General features: G+C 39.1%; 1 protein-coding gene across 1 annotated transcript; it reads left to right on the forward strand.

Annotated features, from left to right (window-relative positions):
* The first annotated feature begins 2,312 nt into the window (after positions 1-2,312).
* Positions 2,313-4,133, forward strand: LOC139367599 (homeobox protein Hox-C12a). Its single transcript, XM_071105861.1, has 2 exons — positions 2,313-2,928; positions 3,895-4,133. The coding sequence occupies exons 1-2, from the start codon at positions 2,313-2,315 to the stop codon at positions 4,131-4,133; spliced, it is 855 nt and encodes a 284-aa protein (XP_070961962.1).
* Positions 4,134-9,517: the final 5,384 nt, after the last annotated feature.

Here is a 9,517-nt window from a genome sequence, read left to right on the forward strand (position 1 = left end):
ACCGTGCATGCTATTAAATTGAAAATCCTAAAATAATGTGAGTGGCTAACATGTTTTAAGATCAATAAATAGACATTCACGCACTTGAGTTGCACTAAAATACTTAGAGGAATATGTATTTATTAATACATTTACGTATTTATGCTTAGGAAGTCAGTCATAATATGATACTTTGTCACCAGTGGTATAGACATCTGGGAACCTATAAGCAAATAGTCTAAACCTAGAAGTATACACATATGCGCACTAAAGTCATTATATATTCAATTTAAAAGGGATAATAATATATGCTTACAAACTTGCAGATCTATACATTCATTGGTTGGTCTTGCCCCGGTGGAAAATAGATAGGTGAAGCGTGACGTAACTTTGGAAGAATTTAAATGAGTGTCCGTATAACTAAGATTACATGGATTTAAGTTGTCTAGGTAGTATTTCCAGATCCCTCCAATGCAATTGATGAAATGATCTATAGACCAGAGGGAGTAGAAGAAAGAACGAATACGGTATCATATCATCCATAGGCAGATTATAAAGACGGTATATGTTGAACAATTTGACAGTCTTTACACCACACCTGAATTTATGCACTGTTGGCTGCATGCCATATTCATAGGAGGCGTTTAAAAAAAAGTGATTCGATTGTTTGCTGAGATGGAGCATTCATTTTTTCTGTAGTATTATATAAGAAAGTATCAGCCCCCCCCCCCACCCCCTTCCAAAATGGCTCTCTAGGCTGTTAACTACATTAACTTTTTACTGCAGTGGGCAAAATCAGGGTCACGGAGTGTTTTTTGATTGTTTTAAACAGATCTACTTTGTAACAAAAGTATACACCTCACACACATGGTTATGGGCTTACAAAAAATACACCTGTAATGTCAGATGTAGAGTTGAAATGAATTCAATGTTGTGTTAGCATCCTGAAATATGAAGACTGAAATATAAGAAAACGGTTTAACATAGAAACATCGGATTTTCAGCGTAAAAAAAGAGAAGCTGATTAATTATGAAATTATGAAAAATAGTAATAACTTTCCATCCATGAGGCCACAAGGTTAAAGGCTATGTTGTGCAACCTGGATTTGGGGGTAGACATAACATAGTAAATGTACATCTGGGATACAATTAGTATGATATCTTATCTCATCCATTTTGTATGATATGTTATGAATTGCAATTTGTTCAACATGTTAAGAATTTTCAAAGCGTATGATATGTTACAAATTCCAATTTGTGTGGCTAACAAAATCTAGGTGGCTAGGGTTAAGGTTAAGGTTAGGGTTAGGAGTTAGGTTAGACATTTGCATTATACACCCACCCTCCACTCTGACCAACCACCCTACTTTTGTTTTTGTTAAGTAACCTTCTTTCTGTCTTATGTAACCATATCAAACGTAAAATATCATACTAATTTGAGTGTCCCGGATTTACATCTACTATGTTACGTCCAGTCTATGAGACCAGGCTGTGTTGTGATGCATAGTAGATACCTACATAGCATCTTCAAAATCACAAATCAACTAATTAATGGAATATGGTTCATACTCTCCGCTGATTGAATCACTTAAGTGCCCTCTGCTACCTTGTAAAGTTAATATAAAAGAACAGTGAGAGGCATAACAATCCCCATCGAGTCTGCCTGCGAACGTTTATAGGGGGTATCTGTTAAAGTTGTTCATGTGAGAATATTATGTGAAATATATGCTCTTAAAGTAACCTTATTGAATATCGTCTGATTTTAACAGAGCCAATGGTTTCAACCCGCTGACCCCGATACTGTAAATATGAGTAGAGCGCAGCAATGAACATCAGTCTTTTCTTAAAACAAGCTTGTAAAAGAGGGACATCACAGCTTTATATGACATTGAATTCAACCGTAATTTGCTTGAAAACAAGATGTCCTATGCACCCTCTCCTTCTTGGGAAATAAATAGTTTTCATAAGAAATAATATTTGAAAAGTTTTGCCAGCTAATAAAGATATTAAACGAGACTAGGGACAGTTTCACATGTTTGTACAGTATAGAGAAGTAGGTTTGGACTCTACTGGCTTCCAGAGAATAAAAAATAGATTCTACATATTTAATAAAATATTTATAGCACTTTAAAAAAAAGCATATAAACCCCCATAATACAGAAGTTAATGTTTTGTTTTGTCTGAGATGGACCAAGTGGGTGGTACCCTGGTGTAGAATAAATTAGCCCTCAGACCACGTGACTTGGGTTTGACCAATCATTTGCACCCCCAGGTTTAACTACGTTAAATGTCAGATTGCAATAAACTAGAAGCTGTTGGTCGGGCCCACGGAAATGGGCGAGCATAATCTTCTTAATCCCGGGTTTGTGGGACCTTTGGTAAACATCCACACTGGAGACACTTTTTACTTTCCGAATTTCAGAGCCTCGGGGGGACAACTGGCGGGGCTACCGTCTCTCCCCTACCCGAGAAGGGACAATGTTTGCTCCCTCCCGTGGAACCCATCGGAGCCGTGCAATGGATACTCTCAATCCTACTTTAGCAGCCCCGTATCTATTAACCCTTCTTTCAACCGGTCGTGTGAAATTACTCGACCGGAGGAGGGTAAATGTTATTATAGCAACGGCAGCGCAAGCAACAGAGAGAGCTGTTCGGGTGGTGGGGGGAGCAGCCTAAAACGAGAGGATAGGGCGAGGGACACATCATCATCCATAACATCTGATCACGGTATGCACACTGGCATGGGCAGCAACAACAGTGGTGCCTTTTCCAAGTATGATTATGGGACCGAGCAACTCACTCAAGACCCGCAGTCCTGCCTATCTCTGGAATCCGATTCCAACTCCTCGCTTCTAAACGAGGGCAGCAAACCGTCCTCCAGCGACCCTCAGACCCTGGTGTCACCAGGAAACCACACGGTCCACTCGGGCAACATCACTGCAGGCGGAGGTGGGTCCCATTTTCATTCATCCAGACACTGTTATATGATATTAGAAATCCCAAAGATGCTTGTTTATTATCAAATGACTCGTACTAGTTCAGCATAGCCAGGGATTTGTTGTAGACTAGGTATTCGTAATCATGATGCTCATCACATTGTTTTGATTTTTGCCTGCAGGCGACTTGACTTGCATGTTGGACAAACGCTGCTAGAGGTTAGGGGTTGCCATACAATGTTCCATCATTCTTCAAGTGTTTGTGTACTGTTACTGATAGAACCAACCAGAAGGCTATATATAGACTGCAGACCATTTTAGTCCACGGTCTTAGGTCTTTACTGTCCTATCTCAAGAGTCAGAGACAAAAAATCTGAATAACCTAATCGATGTGAATGTATCAGTTCGGTCTATTTGGATCATATACCTTGTTAGAACATGTCTATTACGCACACACATGAGTGCAGTGATTTAAAGAGGTAATGCGCTGTGGATGACTGCATCGAATAGAGAGGGGTTTCGTTTTAATGACTCGTAAACTGAATTAATATCTGTCGCTGTGTACAATAAGGAGTCGTTTAATATGCCTGGAAACTGGTAAATAAGTAGGGGTATTTGCAAGGCAAGATTTAGGCCTAATTATCACGTTAATGTAGCTTTAACTGCGTCAGTAAAACTTCATGTGACACAAACTACTGTAAATTAGTGGTCCCTTTGACTTTATGTATAAACACGACAAGAAGGACACAGAGAATTCCAGCTGCTGCTTCTGAACAAACATGCCCCGTGTCATTGAATGAGATTCAGACATAGACTGCAAACCAAAACAAGTCAAGTGTAACACAACAGGTTGTGTGTATGTGCACAGCACAGGAAGTCACATTTTAAGGAGAGCATAGCCTCCCCTTGGAGGTGACCGTGAGCTTAATTTCTAGACCTAACTGTTGTGACTTATACATCTGTTGTATGCCTCCTCCAGGTGCCCCGTGGTATCCGATGCACAGCCGGACCCGAAAGAAACGCAAGCCCTACTCCAAGCTCCAACTGGCCGAATTGGAGGGCGAGTTCATGCTGAATGAATTCATCACCAGACAGCGGCGGAGGGAGCTCTCTGACCGCCTTAACCTCAGCGACCAACAGGTTAAAATCTGGTTCCAGAACCGGCGTATGAAGAAGAAGAGACTGATGATGAGGGAACAAGCTTTGTCCTTCTTTTAGAATTAGCAGAGATGCAGCAGTATACGGAGAATCGATTGATAGGCAGTATTTCTCCTGTCTGCAAGTGCTATAAATGCATGCAAGCACCTAGCCTACTCTCACTCCATCTCTATCACACAGGAGGTACAAAAAGATCAGGAAGGTATTTGAGGTGTAGGCCCCAAACAAAACGACCAAGTGAATCTGCTGCCATAACTTAGAATCTCTGCAGAGTTGTGCCAGATAGTACTTCCTGTATAGTGTTATGGTAAACCACTTATACAGACGTTTATAAACTTGTGAGATGATATTCTTGCGTCCCCCGCCGGATAGGCCTAAAGGATGGAATTAGTGCTTGGTGTCCTAGACTCTGGTAAATTCCCAAGCCCTTAAAAATGAATAATTGATTCTGATAAATTACTTATAACCGCGTAATACTCCTTATTAGTCATATGGCCAGTGAATATGAATTTGAAAACTAAATGAACAAAATGAAAAGCAATGTAGCCTAATAAGCAAATGAGACCAGAGTGAGAGATTAAGCCGTAATCAAGCCAATTCTCCAAATGTAGACCTAACTGAATCATCTTTAGGCGCATTCATTGTCACTGACAGTGTAGATTGGTTAAGATGGAGGACATTTCCAGTTGTTTAATATCTCCAAAGTTCACTTGTAAGTGATACGAAACGCAATACCCTTATCTACTTTTCGTAGTCTCCGCCACGTGTTTGGGCACGTTCACTGTCACGGGCACGGAGTAAGACTCCAAAACGCACATCAGAGGATCTTAGAGATAGCTAAAACTCTAAATCCATGCCAGCCTCTTCATGAATGCAGCGCATTGAACTATTATTTGCAATGAATTCGTTCAAGTGCTGACAACTTTTTCTAGATAGTTTCACTTTTTTAATCGCCTCTCTCGTCATCGCCCCCTCTGAACCAACCGCCTCTCATAACATTGGTGTTCGCTCTTAGAATAAAATGATCCAAAATGGTTATTTGGCTGTCCTCCATAGCATAGGGCACTGGAAAAGTCTCAACTGATCCGTGGGACGTCCCAACTCTGACGTCACCCCATTGAAGTTGAAATTTATAACGGTTAAGGTAGGGTTTAAGGTTAGAGTTAGGGTTTAGGTAAGAGTTATTATTGAGGTAAGGGTTAACCTTTTACTGCAGTGGGCTAAATCAGGGTCACACACAGTGTTTCGTGGTAGTCTTAAACAAATCTACTTTGAAACAAAAGTATACACCACACACATGGTTATGTTTTCTTCTTAGAATGTAACCTTTATTTAACTAGGCAAGTCAGTTAAGAACAAATCCTAAGAACAAATTCTTAACTGTGATACAGCCTGGATTCGAACCAGGGTGTCTGTAGTAACGCCTCAAGCACTGATATGCAGTGCTGATATGCTGCGCCACTCGGGAGCCCTATGGGCTTACAAAAAAGACGATACGTGTACCATGTCAGATAGAGTATTACATTTTGGGTTTCCTAATATTACACTTTATATAAATCACAGAAGACTGAAATATAACGTAAAAACACCGGATTTTTGGCCTTTTTTTAATGAATAATGCTAATTAATGATGAACTTATTAAAAATAATAATAACATTCCACCCATGAGGCTACTAGGTCATTTGACTGCAGGGAAGCTTATGGTTAGTGTTTAGGGTAGGATTCCAGGATTCCATTTTTTGTTCCGCGTCGAACCCTTTTGGGCTCCATGTAGAACCATCTGTGGAATGGAACCCAGATGGAATTGAAAGTGTTGTACTTGGAACCAAAATTGTTTTTTTCAAAGGGTTCTCCTATGGGGACAGGCGAATAAGCCTTTTACCTTCCTGACGACACCTTTTTTGCTAATAGTGTTGGATCAGAACAGATGAGGTTGCTGTTTAAGCGAGGTTTTGTGCAGGCTGCTATCAAAGAAAGGTAGCCTTCATAGCTGTGCTGAAAACTATTATTAAATTAGTGTTCCACAAGTTGATGGATTTCCTTATGGCAATATCAAACCGAGGTGCATGTGTTCTTCCTATAAATGGAAATCCCATATACACTCAATAAGCGTTTTGTACCTGATAACGCTTACTGATAGAAACGTGCACATTTGATATAGGCATAATTGAAAGTAGATATAAAATTGAGTGAAAAATAAGCATTGTGGAAAGAATTCTCGTATTATAAACATACATGAGCTACACCATCTAAACGCAGTGTGTTCTCCTTTAACATCTGGACAGCACACTGTATTATATTGAATGTATATGGATTAAAACCTACAAATGGCACTGAAAGATACTTGCAGCATGTTAGTGATTATGTGAAATATAACAAATGGTTAATAGATAAACGATTTATCTGGCCCTAGGAACTTTCAAAGTAGAAACGACTGAAAGATTTAAAGAAGTGTCGTTGCATTTTAAGGCAAGTAAGTATGAAACCTTTATTATGAAAGTATTTATGCTTATTATTACTCTATTATTATTATTATCATTATTATAGTATTGGTCGGAGTTGCTGACTATTATTTGTACTGTGCTTGCTATTCGCTGTGTTCTATGTCTCTTACCTCATAACGTGTATCAAATTGTAAAAGTATGGAAAAGATGTGATATGTTGCTATTTACATCCTATTTGAGGATACCTTATCTCAATGTAATACTGTCTTCTGTTAACGTTCCCGTTATTTCGTCCTGTAGAATTCAATCTCGCATTCCATTATTTGCGTTTGTAAGGGGATATGAAATGACGTGGTTATATGATATGATATGGTACTATTGACATGCTATTTCAAGATACCCTCTCCTTGGTGTAATAGTGTTTTATGTTATTGTTCTCTTGTACAATATCGCATTCCCTTATTTGCGCTTGTGAGGGCTGCTTAAAACGTTTTATTGTATAAAAGTAATAATGACATGAATGTATCTATGTATGAGTAAGGTTTCTAATAAACAGAATCTTTAAAAAATATATATATCATTGGTCTTACCATCATCATTATGCTGTGATTTTAAATACTGTATTATGATGTAATGGTACAACAATTGAGTCACATTTGAGCATTATTGCGTTGAATACACGAAATATGTCTACTTTACTTTATTTCCCTTTTTCTTCTAGAAAAAACATTCTGAAGACCAGTAAGTTGAATATAGCTCACTCATCTAAATGGTAGGCTGTAAACAAACCTTGCAGTACAAAAGCCATGTTGTCAATGTAGCTGAAACGCTAAACAGTGACTCGAACACACAATTGCCCTTTAAATCAGTCACAGGCTTACATTCCATTTATAATATCCTGAAACTCATACTTGGCTGAGTATTTTTGATTGTAGTAACCTACATGCTGTGTCCACAAACGTACGATTACTGTGGTCCGCAAAATCATTATTTAGGTCAAATTGATGGGGTATGAACAAGTGGCCTGAATAGCCCTCTTGTTTGGGATTTTAAAACAATACGAGCACTCGCTATATGGAAAACACAGCTAAAAAGAAAATATGGAGTTCGCATTGTAAATATCAACCAAATAACTCTCAAACATAATTATCTTTGCAAATAAAAACCTATTGGGAATTAAGGTCTTGTCACATTAAATTGTCGGCTTGTGTTTTTTCTGGGCTGAGATCAGTTGTTGGCATTTCAGTGAACTGTAGCAGACCGGCTCCAGCGACCGACTCGTGGCACCAGCCAAGCGGTCTGAGTTAGTCCCTGTATGATCAAAACACATCCATCATACGCTGCAGCCTCTTATGCCCTTTTCCAATAGCCTACTAGCCTGTGTTGAACTAAGTATTTCACCAATAACCTGTGCGTGAACATGCATTCGTTGAGAATTTGGAAGACCGCACATTTTAATCATCATCACAGTGAGGTGTTACTAGAAAACGTCGCCATATTCGCTATCCCTTTCAGCTTCATTTCTTTCTTCTGTCGTATTCTTCTTGTGATTTTGCCCTTTCAACTAACCAATGTGTGTATGTATAGTTTCTACGGTCGAGATATTGAGAGGTGCGTTAAGTCATCAATGGAGAGATGCATTGCACCATGATGCCTTTACCCCACGCTCCAGCACCAGCCTCTGGACTTGTTTATAGATAAAGTGAATAAAGAGAAAGAGAGAGAGAGAGAGAAAGAGAGAGAGAGAGAGAAAGAGAGCATATATTGGGTACTACTGTCGCAACTAGCAATCATCTGAATAATTGTTCAGATGATACAAGTTGTCGAATATTTAATACAAAAGAATGTACGTTTAAATGCATTCAATCTAAGACACTATGGAGTAGGCATGGTGGAAATATGTGAATTTTTTATGCACAAGGCAAAGCAATATAGTGCTCCTGATTTGTGGTTGCACATGCAGTCTATAATAGTCTAAACATTTGAGATTATAGAAGTGAATGCACGCACATTTTTTTAAATGTCTAATCGATTCGGGTTACATTTTGTGTTTGTACTCATTGGAGTTCAATATCAAGCGCCTTTGCGCAGAGATCACGCAGAAAATATTCTTGCAGTTTCAATGTTGAACACTTTTTTGATGTGTTACAATATACAATATATTGTATTACTAATAATATTAGTAGTGTTACTGGACCAATATTAGCCTAGTACTGCGTAGTATTTTTAATACGAATGATATAAGTATTGTGTATGTTATGGTATGTAATATATACATTTTGTCAGGATTTGTGTAGAATATGCCCTCATTTCAAAACAATTGTTAGTTATTTGTATCTTAGCAAATAGAGTAGAGCAAATAGCCTTTTATTTTCTCTCCGTGTTATTTTCCGTTTTCCAAAACACATATTCGACGTTGGGTTAGGTTATAGGCCCTCTAGTACATTGCGTAATGGCTACTTCTAGTGTTATAAACGTGCTTTTACGCATATGCCTCCACATGCAATGAAAGCCAAGAAAGGTTTATTGTGCCGAGCCAAGTAAGCCTTGCGATGAAAAAGAGGCACTCCTGAGGATTATAGAGCCTTCAAAATATTATTTAACCGAAGGACCCATTTCTAAAAGCACATTTAGTAGATCTTCGTGTGGGCCTACTATAGATATGTTGGCTGCATGCGCAGCGATCTTAACAATGGCCTTGTTTAATGCTCCTGGGCGCTTTTGACTTTGAGACTGTCTAAATCTGTTTATGGTGGCTTGACTCCCTTCCCGGCCCGTCTCAAAGGTCAGTGAGCTGCACCCGTGCATGCCCTTCACAGAGAACTTCACCACAGATAGCCATGTGGTCTAGTAGGCCACCTTTCTCTCAGTCTCTCTCATACCGTTTATGGCACCGAGCTTGTTAGAGAGATGGAAATGAGTGAGAAATGGGCAGTAGTATTTCCATGCACCCAACTGTGTGTGTGTGTGTGTGTGTGTGTGCGTGTGTGTGTGCGTGT

This window comes from Oncorhynchus clarkii, chromosome 16 (genome assembly GCF_045791955.1).
Source record: "Oncorhynchus clarkii lewisi isolate Uvic-CL-2024 chromosome 16, UVic_Ocla_1.0, whole genome shotgun sequence".
NCBI lineage: Eukaryota > Metazoa > Chordata > Actinopteri > Salmoniformes > Salmonidae > Oncorhynchus > Oncorhynchus clarkii.